This window comes from Grus americana, chromosome 1 (assembly GCF_028858705.1).
Source record: "Grus americana isolate bGruAme1 chromosome 1, bGruAme1.mat, whole genome shotgun sequence".
NCBI lineage: Eukaryota > Metazoa > Chordata > Aves > Gruiformes > Gruidae > Grus > Grus americana.
Genome location: NC_072852.1, coordinates 194,994,045 through 195,011,245, shown reverse-complemented (window position 1 = coordinate 195,011,245; position 17,201 = coordinate 194,994,045). Strand labels below are relative to the sequence as shown.

General features: G+C 38.5%; 1 protein-coding gene across 10 annotated transcripts in view; it reads left to right on the top strand.

Moving 5' to 3' along the window:
- FRY (FRY microtubule binding protein) overlaps positions 1-17,201 on the top strand; it is a 254,495-nt gene that overhangs the window by 207,143 nt on the left and 30,151 nt on the right. For all 10 annotated transcript variants that reach the window (XM_054807035.1, XM_054807025.1, XM_054806999.1 and 7 more), the window contains 8 exons: positions 905-1,506; positions 3,222-3,319; positions 3,411-3,581; positions 9,011-9,151; positions 9,901-10,080; positions 11,156-11,317; positions 12,114-12,188; positions 13,213-13,383. In XM_054807035.1, coding sequence (XP_054663010.1) covers positions 905-1,506; positions 3,222-3,319; positions 3,411-3,581; positions 9,011-9,151; positions 9,901-10,080; positions 11,156-11,317; positions 12,114-12,188; positions 13,213-13,383 — 1,600 coding nt within the window. The remainder of the gene's footprint in view (positions 1-904; positions 1,507-3,221; positions 3,320-3,410; positions 3,582-9,010; positions 9,152-9,900; positions 10,081-11,155; positions 11,318-12,113; positions 12,189-13,212; positions 13,384-17,201) is intronic.

Below are 17,201 nucleotides of genomic sequence, written 5' to 3'. Positions count from 1 at the left end.
ATCTTTCTTTAGTGTACATTTCAGGAAAGAGCAAGATGGAGCAGAAAATAAGAAACGCTCCAGAAAACAGTGGGATGCAATATTCTTTACCCTGACACTACTCATTCCATAAGATCCTCTTCAAATATTATAGACAGTAGGGACTTATAGTATATGAGGTAGGAATGGGACCAAAGAGTCAGGAACTAGCTGTGTCCAGAACTTCCCTTGCATGTATCAACACAGCATGTTCACCTGTACAGATTGATAGAGATTGTCTGGATCATCACATGATAGTCCATGAGGAGGCATCAGTCACTGAAATTAAAACACCTCCGCATTCTGTAAACCATCTTGAGATCTTAGCATACAGGCAATGACAACAAGATTTCTGAAGGACCTGTACTAACAAGAACCTAGGCAGAGACATGACAGGTTTCTTGAGGATACTGTGGCATATTTGTGGTTCTGCTGAAGGTGTACTGGGGTTTCTGCCCACAGTTCTCACGTTAGCCAGTAAGCCATTGTGCATTTTGCCTGCCAGCTGTGCCAAGTTCAGGGTTTGCTCCACTGATGAGGTCATTTTAAAGACCAAAATTGTTTTCAGTTCTACCACTGCCCCATTATATGGGCATTTCCACAAGTCACTTCACAGCTCTGTATCTCCTATCACCATGTCATTCCTACTGATCCGGACTGTAGGCCATACTGCTCTGGTTTGGTGCAGTGCCACATGAACCTCACTTCAGTCATGTCTGTGGGCACTTCTGGAATAAAAAAAGCAGCAATACACAGTGTGGTGTTTTACTTTTCCTATTTAAATATTTATTTACAGTTTAATAAATACTTAACTTGCATCCAATATATACAAGTTTTAAGCTGTGCATTCACACATTGCGATGTATGTTGTGTATTTTGGGTTCAGTTCATCTTCGCCAGATTTAACATCAAGCACCAAACTGACTGCAAACCGGAAGAGCACAGGACAGCTGAATGTGAATCCTGCAAGCGGTAACACAGCCACTGCTGAACGAAGCAGACACCAGAGGAGCTTCTCTGTACCCAAAAAATTTGGAGATGTGGACAAGTCCTCAGACCCACCGCGCAGTGCCACCCTTGACAGAATTCAGGCGTGCACCCAACAAGGCCTGTCCTCTAAAACCAGAAGTTCATCTTCTCTAAAGGACAGTCTCACTGACCCATCCCATATTAACAATCCAACCAACCTACTGGCCACCATCTTCTGGGTTGCTGTGGCTTTGATGGAATCAGATTTTGAGTTTGAGTATCTAATGGCATTGCGGTTACTGAATAAACTTCTGGCTCATTTGCCACTAGATAAAGCCGAAAACCGGGAGAAGTTAGAGAAGTTGCAAGGGCAGCTGAAGTGGGCAGACTTCTCAGGGCTTCAGCAGCTACTCCTGAAAGGATTCACCTCCCTTACTACCACCGATCTCACACTACAGCTCTTTAGTTTGTTGACACCAGTGTCTCGAGTATCCATGGTGGATTCCTCTCAAGCTATAGGTAAAACCAGTATACTTTCCTCTTTCAATTTCTGTTGACTTGAGATTTGATGACAGACCTCATTAGGCTATCTGCACAAAACCAAAGCCAGCATTTTTTCTTTCTCTTCTACTATAGAATTCTTTTCTAATAATGTAATTTTGCTTTGAGTTGGGTGAGCTTTTTGGAGATTTCATAGCAATATAACATGTTTCTGAAAAGTTAATCTCTTGCGCAATAAGGCTTTGGAGGAGAGCAATCATGTATTATTTAACATTTCATTTCTAGTGCTTAGCAGCATATAATGTTTCCAAGTGCTGACAAAATAAACATATGTAAGGAGATACTGTCAAATTTTGTAGAACCTATTTTGGCCAGGTTTTCCATTTAATTATTTTCAGAATATTGCAAATTATTTGATTTTAAATTAGTGCTCCATGGGATTTTTCCTAGAAATATAAATATTGAAAACTCTTGTACACTTTTTAGATAAACTATACTAGCACGTTAGGGAGTGAGGAGAAGTGCCTGGGTTATAAGGAAATAAGGTAACATTTTGAAATTCCCAATTATTTAGTTGAGGTTGTGAACACTTCTTCATTTTATTTCTTGAAGAGAGTTTCTCTGTCGTTCCAGATATTTACTCCTCTGTCTCAGTCAGAAACACAGATATTAAGACAGTTGTGCAGGCTTCACAACTAAGCCATAACAAGCGTAGACACAGAGTAAGGGGTGAATGCCATGAACAGCCTGCCCATCTCTAAGCCTCTGTGGTGCCTGTATTCCAGACTTCGGTTGAGCAATTCACACGTGGGCTGTGATGGTACCACCTGGAGGTATCTTTTTCTTTTCCCTGGGTATAGAGGAAGCCAAGGGAAATTACACTCCTAACTTAGGCGGCTTGTTTAATTGTGGAGAACAAGAGGGCATTAATGTTTAGAAAGATATTTTCATAGATCAGATTCTTTCTTTTCAAAAACTAGTTTGTGTCCAGACACAATTTCTTGATTTCTGAGCTCTGAGCTCCCACCTGAACTGGAGCAGCTTTTGTGACAGCTCTCCAACACCTATACAAGACCTATAGTTCATCAACTATGAGCTATGAGTTGGTGCAGAAGAGCTGAATCCCAGCTCCAGACAGAGCCCTTACGCTAAGGACAGCGGCTGGCACTTGGCACTGGAGCCATCTCCTAGCTTCAAAAACACCCATTTGAGCGGTCTCATCTGACCAGTCAGAATTTTGTTTCATTATTATTATTAACTTGAACAGTTCAAAACAGTGGAAGCTGTGCCTGGCAGCCTGACCAAAACAGTTGGTTGTTTATCAGTACTCACTGAATTTCTTTTTGTGTTTTAGCAGCAGTAATGAAAATGCCACCAGTTAAGAATGTCGATAAGCCACTTAAGTGGAGAAGATAAACATACTCTCTAAGAGGAATAAAATATATACTTTTGTAAGATATTTTATCCTGTAAATACCTGTTTGTGCAGTAGTGTTTGCAGAAATATAACTTTATAACAGCACTGTTGCCTAAATTATGTACTGGATTTTCAAATTAAGGCCCCTTTAAGACAAACATGGTGTGGCCAGTGGTGTGAACAACTTGACAGAGTCTGCGTGAGTTTACGGCTAATGTGATATTGAAACCGTGACTTCCCATGAAACACCAACTTGAAGATCACTGTGGCTCTTGCTGTCCAAAATACACATTTTGTTCTGTATTTTCCTGTTCTAGGATTTCCACTGAATGTTTTGTGTCTCCTGCCCCATTTAATTCAGCATTTTGACAGCCCAAACCAGTTTTGTAAAGATATAGCCGAAAGGATCGCTCAGGTATCAAAGTTATTTACTGTTTTGTTCATCCTCAAACCTGTAAATGCAATTGCCTTGTTCTTAATGTGTTTCAACATTTATATTTAATTAGGTTTGTTTGGAGGAGAAGAACCCCAAGCTATCAAATCTTGCGCATGTCATGACCCTTTATAAAACACACAGCTATACAAGGGACTGTGCTACCTGGGTAAATGTGGTTTGCCGTTACCTTCATGAAGCATTTGCTGATATTACTTTGAGTATGGTTACGTATTTGGCTGAGGTAAGTTTTCGAAAATGTTTTACTGTTTTAACTCCTCTGTTGCCTAACAACCCAAAGAGCTGAAGTCTGCCTGCAGATTACTGGGGTCTCTCTGTAGCTGCTATTTATGAGTAAAAAGCAGAAATTAGTAGAAAGAAAGGGAATTATTATAAGAAATCAATACTGAACACTAAAACAAAAGCCAGCAACGGTCTGCAGGGCTGATACATCTTGAAGCAGATTCACTCGTCAGCCGGTCAGCTTTTCGGCTGTGAAAGAGAGAGAAACTGGACAAGATTTACTTAGGTCGCACTGAGGAAACTAAGAGAAGGACTAATTCTAGAAGGGGTTTAGCAGCATAAATAAGATACCATCTGCTATATAAGGATCTGATTCTTGATACAAATCTGTATGCATTTCTCTAACACTGAATGGGATCATCTTGCTGCCCAGGTTTTCCCTTGCACTCATTGCTTCCTCCTAACATTTCTGATGTGTGGAGTATAGAGTTGCTGCAGTGTTGTTACTGGGGATCCAAGGCTCAGTTCTTCTCTTTAGCCTAGACCTTCTGCCTTCTGTGTCAGATCGGTATCAGGACACCATTTTGTTGTAGAGTTCTCAGATTTATCCCTTCACTCCATGCTGTAGTGAGATGCCTTCAGTCTCCCCTCTCATCCAGGGAGAAGGCAGGTCTGTATTCATGACGTAAATTCACTAGCTGCTTTAGAGCAGCTTTGGGTTTTGGAGCAGATTCATTTTCCCCTCTGCCAAAGGATCTACAAAAATGCCGCAGGTGTCTCTGATACTGACTATCCGCGGATTTTCAAGAGCCTGAGAGGCCAGGCTGTGCTCCCACACTCACTCAGACTTCAGAGCAAACTTGGCCCTGCTACCTCAGGCTGCAATCCCTCACCTTGCACATGGAGGCTCTAAGTTAACAATCATATCAGATCTTAACTGATGGTGAAAGCCATGACTCTCCTGTAGGAGACTAAAACAGGACCTTGAGGTTTTTCAGTCTGTTTTCAAACTCAAAGACTCTGAAGAACGATTAGCTCTTCAAACACGACTCAATCCTTCAGAGTCAAGTGTCTCCTTCATAGCAGAAACTTGTACTCCTAATAGCAAATGCTGTGAAAGTTGAGATTTAAGCTCTTTCTTCTTTGCTTTCCCAGCCTTAGGAAAGTGTTTTCCCTCTGTTTTCCCTTCAGTTCTCTATGTAGTTACTAGTGCTGCAGCACCTCCACAAAGGCCATTGCACATGATCTCGCTGCCCTCAAAACAGGCTTAGATGCGAGTATGGAGACTCTTTCTTTACATTTTTCCGCTTGCTGTAGATTGGCACCACACTACTTTATTAACAGCAAGTCAGGCAAGTTTTTGACCATAATTAAGGCACATTCCTCACATAGCACCATCATTGCAGGATGACAGATTAGTAAGCACAACTTCCTTTCTCTGTATTTACATTGACTGCAGTTCCATTGAGTCATGTCTAAAGAATATTTGTATGGGCATAGGGTGGCAGCCAATCTGGAGGAGGAGCAAGAGACAAGAAATCATCTTGTTCGGCTTGCTGTGGCCATGAAAAAGATTTTTCCAGCATTCAGAATACGTTTCCCCTTTTCTTCTTAGTTAATCCCCAGATCAGGATAGACAATGTGCTCCTGTCTCCTATAAACTGACTGTGGGATATACTGTGAATATGTAAAGCCAAATGGGTTAAGAGCCCCACTGGGCAATCTGAAGTTGAATGTTATAGCCATTGGGAGGCTTTAACAGTCCTGGCTCAGTCCCCAGTGCTTGGGCCTGAGGGAAATTGTGAGTCACGCAGTGCTTAAAAATAAGAAAGGAAATCTGTGTTGCAACAGTGACCCCTCCAAACACACAGGTATACTTCAGAAGGGGAGTTTCTACCACAAGTTATTAAGACTGTGAGAACAAATGCTCTCAGCTGAAGGTAAATGCTTCAATTATTGCCATTCAGACAAAAAATTTGCATTTAACCTATTTGATGGCAGGTAATTGCTTGTCAGCTAGGACTATGAACCTGGCATAATAAGACATTTCAACTGTGTTCTTACCCAAACCTTACAGTGACAAGCTGTGCTCCTTACTCAGTTTTGCATATTACAGCTCCATCCATGAAAAATGATCATTTCTTCTAGAAAAATACTTGGGAATCTCAGTCTACAGATGAGGAAAAATCACTATTTAATAATGCAGTAGAACTTTGAACCTCCACTACCTAATTCAGCATACAAACACATTACTGAAAGCTTGCTTCAATTTTATGTTAGATTTTTGCATATTAAATTTTTAAAAGCAGCCTTGTACCACAGTCATTCTAGGAGCATATCTGAATTGACATGGGTCACATGTTAAACTAGTGATTCACTAAGTCCAGGCTCATGCTTGGACTTAAATAGCTAATGCTATTAATACAGCAGAAGGGACAAGAAAACACGTAGTGCATAGTAATGTGCTCATGGTAGATGTTTTCTCCTCCTCCCTGTTAGACAGAGGATTGCTTGTGATAGAAGCGTGAGCTTTCATAACCTGTTCAAAACCAAGGAATCACTAGAGATTAAAACATCTGTGTTGCAAGGGGAAGCATGTCCTAGATCAGACATTATCCCGCTAATGGTTTGTCTATCAGAGATGACTTGTGAAATGCCTTCTTTATTTCCTCAGTGGACAGTTTGACTAACCTAGTCTAAGACCTGAGTATCTCTTCTCACCTGCTGCCAGATTTGGAGGGTCAAAGGGAACTGTCTCCTGCGGTAGCAACCCAGAAGCCACATCAACCAGCAGCAGCCAGCCCAGGCAGTCATTGGAGGGGCAGGCTCTGCTCTCCACCTAGTTCTGGGTTAGCTGCTGCTTCAGGAAAGGGGCAAATGTTGCTAACAGAGTGTGGATCCCTAAACCCAGATAAAACCCGATAGTTACCACACACGAACAAGAGAGAAATCCACAATTCTTCAAAACAGTTCATATGGACCAGAGCAAAAAAAAAAAAAAAGTCTGAGAACAGTTATGACTTCTTTTTACAAATACAGTGGAAACTCTTTTGTCCTGGAACTCCCTGATCTAAATGATGTGTTACCACAACTCCATCTTGCTGCTATTTTTGTTACTTCTGTCAGCAAAAGAATTCTTACTGTACTAAATGCATTTTAAAGTTGCTGTTCTTTTTTTAAACTGAAATAGTCTTTCTTGTTACAAATTCATGATGTATTTAAGTACACACTTGGACTATCAACCACCACGTATACTCATCTGAATGAGTGAAAACTGGTACAGTCCACAAATGTTTAGAGTTTAAGGGGCAAGAGTTGTTTAAGTCAAAGGATTCTGTTAACACCATATTTATATAAACTGGAATGGAAATTAGAAGCTTTCAGATGTAAAGTTCCTAGAAAAGCTTTCCAACCAGCAATAGAGACAAAATTCCCATTATTTCCCAAGATTTCCTTTTCCTATCACAAAAGTGATTATCTGATGCAGTAGCCTCTCTGAGAGAACAGAAAAATTTCTTTCTCTCTCTCACCCAGATAGTTTCTTCTAATCCTTTATTTGTACACTGAAATGGTATACTGGCTGATGTGCTGGATCGTATAAACTATTTACAAGGAAGGAATCAAACCTTCCATTGCAAGATCCTAATGGAAGGCAAGAAAAAGTCTATAACTCTGTTTTGAAGAAGAATTGCTAAGCACATTTTATCTCTCAGTAAAAGTATCCATGGGCTGAAGCAGGTTACCATGCAGTACTTTTAATTTAAAAGTTCTAGCTTTCTTTTTGTAGAGGAATAGATAAAGCACAGTGAGTTCCATCTATTGTGCTGTTAATAGAATTTACCTACTTTGTTTTATGAATCAGTAATTGCTACTCACTTTTACTGATGAAAGAAATCAGAAGATATTTAGTGGGATGAAGAGTCTAGAGCACAAGTCTTATGAGGAGCGGCTGAGGGAACTGGGGTTGTTTAGCCTGGAGAAAAGGAGGCTGAGGGGAGACCTTATCACTCTCTACAACTACCTGAAAGGAGGCTGTAGCCAGGTGGGTGTTGGTCTCTTCTGCCATATAACAAGCAATAGGACAAGAGGAGATGGCCTCAAGTTGTGCTGGGGAGGTTTAGATTGGATATTAGGAGAAATTTCTTCACCAAAGGGTTGTCAGTCATTGGAACAGGCTGCCCAGGGAAGTGGCCACCATCCCTGGAGGTGTTTAAAGGATCTGTAGATGTGGTGCTTAGGGACATGGTTGTGGTTGTGGACTTGGCAGTGCTACGTTAATGGTTGGACTTTATTAAAGGTGTTTTCCAACCAAAACAATTCTATGATTCTATGAGATAGATGTGTGTCCTACCTGCTCATTCCATTTTGGCTGGCATGAAACATTCTCATTCAATAAAAAAGAGGAGTCTTGTCATTCAGGCCAGCAAGGGCATCTAATAAATTACTGGACTCCACTTGGATAACAATTGCAAATTTTCTCTGATGGAAGAAGACATGAAGCAGCATAGAGTTTTTATAAGTAATTGTTTTCTAGATCCTAATATCTCTAGTAAGCAGTGTTAGAAGAACTTTTTTGTTGGCCTGAATGGAAGGATAGAGTCTACTCTTGAGCCTCTGGTAACCTCCAGCAATAATATTTGATTGTCTGTGAAATTTGTGGGGCGGGACAGTACCTGTCACCAATGAAAGAACGTGCTACCTTCCAGGAAATTTTCAGCTGAGATATTTCACACACATGTGCAACTATAGTATGTCTGTCTGTACACCTCCTGAATTACTGTCATGTATATATATGAGCACAGTTGCATTTCCAAGGTTCATTGTCGTATTCCGGGATGTACACTCAGGTGTTCCAAAATTCCGGCATTTAGATCAAACCTTTCTTTGTGTTAGCCTCTACAGTAAGAGAGCCCAGGGACTCCATCTCCTCCTTAACAGAAAATGTTTCCTTGGCAGTTACAGCCAGTGAGCACTGGCAGTGAAGTATATTTGCATAAATATATATTGATGTCTGAATAGTCGTAGTTTTGTTTCTTCAGCATGTTTTCTTTTTTCTTACTGGCTTTCAGCAAAGGTAGAAATAAAAAGATACTCCCCTGTTTTTATTGGATGTGCTTCCCCAATTACAGGGTAAATTTTACCTGCCAGTTTACTCAACTGCTGAATGTGTTTTCTGGATAAGTTAGGGCAGGTATATATTAAATGTATGTTTCATTATCAAAACAGGCTAATGTTTGGTTCTCAACTTAAAGCTCTCTTCTATTTCGTACTTGTATCATCATCACTTGTAAAATGATTGTAAAATGGCATTGCAAAATCAGTGAGTGAAGAGAGATTAACAGTACAAATGGTACTCATGAAACTAGTAGCTTTTTCCTTAAGAAGAAATGTCTCAAAATTTAGTTATTTTCACTTCTTTTTTTTTAACAGCTACTAGAAAAGGGCCTTCCTAGTATGCAACAGTCCCTCTTACAGATGATCTACAGTCTTCTTAGTTACATGGACCTGTCGGCTATTCCTGTGAAACAGTTTAACATGGAAGTGCTAAAAACTATTGAAAAATATGTACAGGTAAATACCATATCTTCTTTATATTAACATAGGAACTTAGCAGTGTTTACTATCATAAGTTGATTTTCTTTATAAGAATTTAAGGCTAGATTAGCAGGGAGGACTGTGACTGTCCAGTGTGGTCTCTAGTGTATAAACATCCTGATGCCTCATAGACTGTGCGTCCCCAGATAAGATGCCCAGCTGTACATTCACTGTGTGGGAAGGCTTAGGCTGCAGGTACACTACATGGGGAGCAAGCTTAATACCAGGCAGAGCTTGACTGATCAATATTTTTAATTAGTAGCATGAGGGAGATATGGCATAAGCACTTCCCTTCAGAGACTTCTGCACCTAATTCTTGGCAAGTGGAAAATACATATTTCTACTAGGAATTCACAGCTGTAAAGAGCCTATGTCAAGTCCACTTTTCTGTTAAATGGTGATTCTGCAGTGGCCCTTATATTTATTTATACCGATTAAGGCATTCAGGTAGGAGAATTTAAATCCTTTGCCAAGTTGACCTTGCACTCAGGTCTCCCATGTTGCAGGCCAGTTCCCTAACAATGACACCTTAGGCAAATCTTGGTCTCTGCTGTTGAAATTATTCTGCAAGTATGTACCTTGTCACTGGCCAAGAGAGAGAAAGAATAGTAATACTCCAATTCCACATTTTTATTATGTGGCAAAAAATGTGTGTAAAATGTAAATAATTTTGAATGTGTGTGAATCTTTCTTTCCATTTGCTGATTAAATATACCTGTTTCTAGAGCATTCACTGGAGAGAAGCCTTGAACATCCTGAAGTTGGTAGTTTCTCGTTCTGCCAGTTTAGTTTTACCATCCTATCAACACAGTGATCTTTCAAAAATGGAAATACATCGAGTATGGAACAGTGCCTCCAAGGAGCTACCGGGGAAGACTTTAGAGTTTCATTTTGATATTTCAGAGGTACTATTTGTAATTCTGCTACTTAACACATTCATTCTGTTATTTGATAATCCTAAAACATGTGTTGCAGCTCCTTAAGAAAGCTGAAAAATTAGGAAAGAAAGGAAGGCTACCAAACTGAAAGTCTTTTAAATTTTTTTCAGTTTGCAGTGACATATTTAGTGACCCATGCTGGTGGGCTCTTTCTGGATTTTTGCTAGATTAATTTTTTTGTGAAGGAATTATTAGCCGTATTTAAATTTATCTGGTAGAAAAGCTGTGTTGCAATTAAGCCAACTGTAATATATAAGTACACTGTATGTATAAAATCCCCTTCCAAGCATTTTATACTTGGATGCCAATGTTCTCTGTAACTTTTAAACACAGAAGTATGCCCTTTAAGGGAGTACTGCCTGACTTATGACTGAACTCTTTTACAGCAGTCTTTATCCTGCAAATTCTGTACACCTTTTATCTTTACAGAACTGAATGGTCCTATTGACTTTAACGGGCAACTTCACTTTATTTATCGTTATAAACATGTAGCATTATAGACTTTCATATAGATAATAGTGAGACTGAGGTTAAAAGGAAATATGAACATAAATAGGCACCTTGTACTATTTGTATAAAGAGTTTCTTCTTGCTGTTTCATGTAGGTATAGTTCTAGAAAATACTGAGCATCCTATTGTCAATCCAAGAAAGCATTTTCATGTTTGTTGGAACAGGGCCAGAGTGTTCAGCACTCTTAGGAAAAAACATTAAAAAGCATGTGCAATAAATGTGGATTTGAAATAAATTCCATAAGCTTTCTTGATTTTTTGCTGGTTCTTATGTTAGAAACTAGTTTGACAGTTGCGTTGAGTATTAGCTATTCATGAACATAAGCACTAGCTACTCAGTATGGCAATTGTTACTCAGACATTCACAGTGGAAAATAACATACATATCAAGTGACATGAAATTTGGTGCACTCCTTGTTTTACCCCTGTATATGATCTTCAGAGTAATCCTTTTCTGCAACTGAAGCAATATTGCCCATTATAAGTTCATCCTGGAGCACAGTACTAGTGAATTAATTACTCTCTATTTAAGACTCCAATTATTGGGAGACGGTATGATGAGCTGCAGAGTTCTTCTGGACGAGATGGTAAACCCAGGGCAATGGCTGTCACTCGAAGCACTTCTTCAACCTCATCAGGATCTAATTCCAATGTCCTTGTTCCTGTGAGCTGGAAGAGACCCCAGTACTCTCAGGTAAACTCCTTTTAAGTTGCCCACTATTCATTAACATGTTGCACTTGGAGCAGCTGAACTAGCACACATTTAGGTTCTGAAATGCTTATGCCCTCTGTGCCCTGCGTATGCAGTGGTCCTGGCCGGCTGGGCAGTGGCAGCAGGACATCTGACTCTGTGTGCTGAATGTCTGTCATGGGCTCAGAAATCAACTGAGTTATGTCTGTCTTCTGTCCTGCCAGTGTTTTTCTTTCAACCTGCAGGAAATTCATCTCTTTAAGACCTTTTAAGTCTAGGTCAGATTTAGCTAAGAATAACAGGTGAGTTCAGATAGTAGCAAGGGAGCACATACACAGCATGTATAACTTTCTAAGTATTGTTTTCTTGGGAAATCAGGTAAAAAGAATTCCTTGGAACAATTTTCCTAAAAGGGATGTTCCTAAAAGGGATGTTTGATTACCTTATTGATTTTGGTTATCTGCCAGTTAAAATAAAACCATGCAGAATACATGTATTATTATGCATGTGCTTTATTTTAAGCTTCTGAACTGTCCTGTTGAAGTGATACACACGATCCAATGTTTCCTTATTATGCTAAATAGAATAGGCTAATTTATAAATAATAAACACCAAAATCATTAACAGTTATTTTTATGTTTCCTTGTATGCATAGTTGCTCTGAAAGCAACCCTTTCAGCACTTAATGACTAATTCTTTGGTTGGTTCCTCCTAATTAAAAATTCTTAATGTATGTTTCTAGCCACTGGGAGAATGAGTGGTTAAAATATCCTCACTTGAGAAACATCTTATTTTCTAGAAAAGGACAAAGGAAAAGCTGGTGCACGTCCTTTCCCTGTGTGGTCAGGAAGTTGGGCTGAGTAAAAACCCTTCAGTAAGTAGCCTTGTATTGACCATTTCTTGGTTTCATTGTGTCCTAAACTTTAAAAGTGAAGAACTTGGTTTCCCAGAGTTGCTGACCTTATTTGCATAGTTTCATGTCACATTACTGTCATTGCCATTTGTACTGGCCCATGATGCATATAGACTGGTGAGTGAATGGCCTTCTCACTTAAAGACGATTTACTTACAGAGCTACATATGGTTTTGCTGTGAAAGATCTGTGATGCTATAGGTTTTACATATGTCATCTCAGTGGGTAGATAGTAATGACTTCTGGTATTACCAGTCTTGAGTTTTTATAAAGTAAAAATTAAATTACAGAAATAAAACTGGGAGAGGTGTATGTCTGATTTTTCCATTAGATAGTAGTTCTAATGTTACTCTTTAAAAATTAATATTATCTGGTGCCAGGAAATAGGCAGTAGATCATCCAGGGTAGGAAGCTCTTAAAATAGTTATTAAATATTTTCTACAGAGAAAGGAAAATTTCTGAATGTTTTTGAATGTGTTGTATGTCACTTGTATTACAATGAATAGGACCTTCATTTCTGCAAGACAGAGACTGTTGCATTTTTGCAAATAAATTGCAGATATAATTATTTTTAGTAGGAAAGGAAAAATTATAGCTTGTTGTGTTTTCTAATCTTGACGTATTTTTGAACATCATTTTTTTGATGAACTTACTATCTCATCCCCTTGACAGTATTTTCTTTGCTAAGTTCTCTGAATTTTGTTCCTATAAATGTATACAAACATCCAGGCAACATCAATCTGTAGCCATTAGGAGGTAGCTGTAATATTCTTGGACGTGTTCCTGCAGTATGAAGTTGTTTCTTTGTACAAGTTTAATCTGAAGGCACCTGTCCAACATAAATAATAAAGAGTGTTCTAAAAATACTCAGTGAAGGAATTAGGTGTGTACTGGAAATACAGTCTTCCGAATAACCAATTACAGCTTTTAGGAAGAAACAACCAGAGGGAACAGTTTGTTACAAGAGAAATCCTTTGTATTGTAGGTAATTTTTTCTTCCTGTGGTGATTTGGATCTGATTGAGCACCAGACGAGCTTGGTGTCTTCAGAAGACGGAACAAGGGAGCAGGAGAACATGGATGATTCAAACAGTGAACAGCAATTCAGAGTCTTTAGGGACTTTGATTTCCTAGATGTTGAGCTGGAAGATGGGGAGGTACAGTATATTTTCTCTGAAACAGCTTTTTTATTAAAACCGTTTGATATTCTTTCTACTAAACACTGTACTCTTGTAACATAAAACTTTAACTGTATAACTATAAACTTAGCTTTGAGATCAGATTATTTATAATGTTCACTTAGTGTTTATTTCAGTAGCATAACAGTAAGAGGCTACCACACCCTTCCTTTCTGAATCTACTTTAGGAAACACTGCAAAACTGCTACTGGAAGATAAAGCCTCTGTTCTAGTACCTTTTCAGTGAATTTACTTTTAAGTGAATTTATTTTAAATACAATTTTTAAAGGTCTAAATTGTTGACAAAAATATATTTGCTGATTAAAACCCCATAAAATGAAATTGTTCCAAATCTGTTGGTTCAAGAGTAACCCTCCAAAACATGAATTCAGGCCTTCGGGCTGTTGTTACTCCTGCAAGTGCTGATGAAATCACTAACGCTTAGAAAGATGTACCTTCCACTCTGCTTCGGTGTCTGTGATTTCATCATTTCATGCAGGAGCTAAACAGAACCCTGAGGCCCCAGATCAAGTCTTGACAGGTGAAGCCTGTCAGCTCACCTTAAGCTGAAACTGCTGAAGGGAAAAAGTTGACAAACTGCTGAATTTTGGGGGGCTACACCCTTTAACCTTGCTTATATCAAACTTGGATTAGTTCTTTCTATTTGGGTGGGAAAGGCCAAAAATTACTATCAATTGCCAAACAAGTCTAACAGTTTTATTGCTATTTAAAAGTTCAGAAGTTGTTAGCTCTTTTGAAGCACCAAAGGTGCAGATGTTCAGCAAACCTAACAGTTTAATAAATTGTCTTGTCATAATCTGGACTCTATTTTAACATTAATTCTCTCAGACATTGCTCTTATCCCTGAGAAGAACATGTGTACAGGAAGAAATAATCAGTTTTCTCCCTAGCTGAATTAGAGGAGTAAAATAATTTTAAAGTAAACAGACCCCTCAAGTGTGAACTCTGAATTTTATTTTATTTTTTCAATTAAGAGAAAGGATGAAGGAATTGAAAGACATGTCAGAGTCCTTATTTTCCAAGTCAGGAATCTCTATATCAAAATATAGTAATTTTGGCTCACACGTGCCCATTACTTTGCTAAAAAAAAGAAAAGAAAAAAAAGCAGTTGGCATCAATGGTTGAAAATACATTAGCCAAATATTATGAAGCAGCTTGAATGTTCCAAACAATGATAAATGATAAAACAGCAATGCCAGGTTGTTTGTCAAAAAGTACACTGGCTGCAATCATTTCTGTGTCTTAAATGCTTTCAAGATATTACAAGGACTTGGGGTTGCAATTTTGAGTAAATATCACATCATAATTTTTAGTCCAGTGAAATTCAGTAATTTCTTCTTTCTCTTCACCAGTTAAAACCGTATACAGATTATGTATAATTGTGAAGAACAACTCCTATCAAAATGAGTTTACTTTCATGGACTGTTACCCTGAAAAGATTTGTTTTATAAATGTAGCTAACTTCAAGGCTAAAGCCTAAATTAATTGATATACTAATTGTCTTAAGTCAGTCGTGGCACAGATACTAAGCTTCTCTAGTTTTATGTGAAGTAAAATAAAAAAATGTAGTCTTTTACCTAATAGAGATTTTAAATTGCCATGGATCTGAAACTTTGCATTCCAAGGTTTAGTCCAGACTGACTTACTACTGTTTTAAATAAATAGATACTTCAGGCAAATTCAAACCTGGTATAAGAAACTACATCTCTAATGACTGAGTTGAAACTATATCTTGTGCATCAGGTCTGAATTTGATATATTCATACACATGAATAAAACAGTGTTAGAAAACATAAGCTAGCAAGAGCACAAATAGTCTTTCCAAAAAGCTTTCAAAAAACCCTTATGATTTAAACAGGCCAATGATGCTTGGACCACAAGATGTACTTGTTTGAAATTTTATAAAGATGTAAAAGCAATTAATGACTATTTTCAAACTTGAAAGGCTGAAGAGTTGAAGTTTCTGTGATAATATTAGTTATAATTGTAGGCAAATGTTTGTCTGTGATGTCTTTAATACAGTAATTTTACATAGATTCTTTCTATTTGTTTTTCTATCTGTTATATCTGCTACCCAGGAACTTCAGGTAAGAATGTTACTTGAACTCAGATGTGCCAGTATATGTTATGCCTTCTTGCAAACTTGTATTATAGAATAACATAATAGTTTTGTTGTTGCCTTCCCCCTCTTCAGCGTGTGTGTGGCTGGGTGGGTGTGCGTGTGCTTGCACTTCTGACAGGTGCTTCATTTTTTGTCTTGTATTAGAAATTTCTGAGGTCTTTTTCAAAAATTCTGCTTCATTTTAAGTTTGTTTTTGACATGTTCGACAGTCTTCGCAAATTTTAAAATATCTTAATTCTACTATGAGCATTTTTCAAATTGAGCCATTTCTCCTTTTAGTACCTTTCTGCATAAATAGTATGTAGAAACAAAAGAACTTCTTTATTTATAATACAGTAAAGTTTGGGCCATTTGTTTCCATGGGCAAAGTAAGTATCATTTCCAGCTTTTCAGTTGTGGTATATTGGCTCCTGTTAGCATCTTGCTAAAGCTGATACCTGAGACCTCTTCAGAAAGTTTACATCATTGCCTACAAGCCTGAATTTAATTGAGTAAATTAATTAATTCATACAGCTTAATTTAGTTCAGCTGTATACTCCTGCCAACTTTTCTGGACTCGTTTACTCTGTGAAGAAAACTGAAAAGGCAAATCAGTTGTTGTCAGTTGGGGACCTAAACTTACCGTTTATCAATGTATAGAGAGAACTGAAATGATAAAGAATTGTGATGAGTTGTACAAATGGGACAAAAATCAGCAACAACAGTATTTTGCATACTTGTTTCTGATAGTTTGTACATCAGTTATTAAGCAAACACAAGCCCCAAAAAAGGTTTGTCTCAAAATGCCTGTGCTATAAGATACAAACACATGGAAATAGTGCCTTACTATACAGTTCCACGAGACTTTTGCCTACACCCTACAATATTGGTGCGACTCCATTGACTTTGCATACTTTGTCAATACAGTAAGGTAAAGGCTTGTGTGAAAGAAGTTCTGCGTGATTCCTACCAGCTTTATAGAGGAGCTACGCTACTCCCCCACAGAGGGTTACTTCTCTTTCACTGCCCTTTCCGTGTCTCTCCTTACCCCTGGGTTGTGCCAATGTTTAAAGTGTCTGCAGGGGCACATACGCTCCTCTACTAGAGGGTGGTGATTGTGGCAAGTCCTACGTGGTACCTGCTCACTGTTGGCCAGACAGATGGATAATATGTGCCTGCTTTCTTTTGAACTGATGTTTGTTACTGGTGGCTTTTCAGATAGGAGATAGCTTTGCTTCCACTGCAGATAAAAATGAACAGCCTCTCAAATACATCTTCCTTCCTTCTTGTTAACTGTGAAAGAAAGATTGGTTAACAGAGTGTAAAAACAACAACTCCATCTTTGTAGACACGTGTTGACCTCTTGTTTAAATTCCGTATGAGTCTGGGTGCTCCTGTGGCAAGCTTACGCTAACCCAAATGCTCTGGGTATTTGGGTTATACTGTGTTTTTCATCTCTCTTACCCTTCTCCATCAATTTTAATTCACTACCCCCCCTTCTAATTGCATGCCCTAGAAGTGTCCCTTTTCAATTCTCTTCTTTTTGATGGCTTCCTTCTTTAAGACATTGCAGAATTAAACTGCAACAAGAAATATTCCCATGGCCATGGGCTGCAAAGTTTACTCATGACTGTACTAGGCATCAAGAGGATCAGCATGTGATGACGGTCATCTT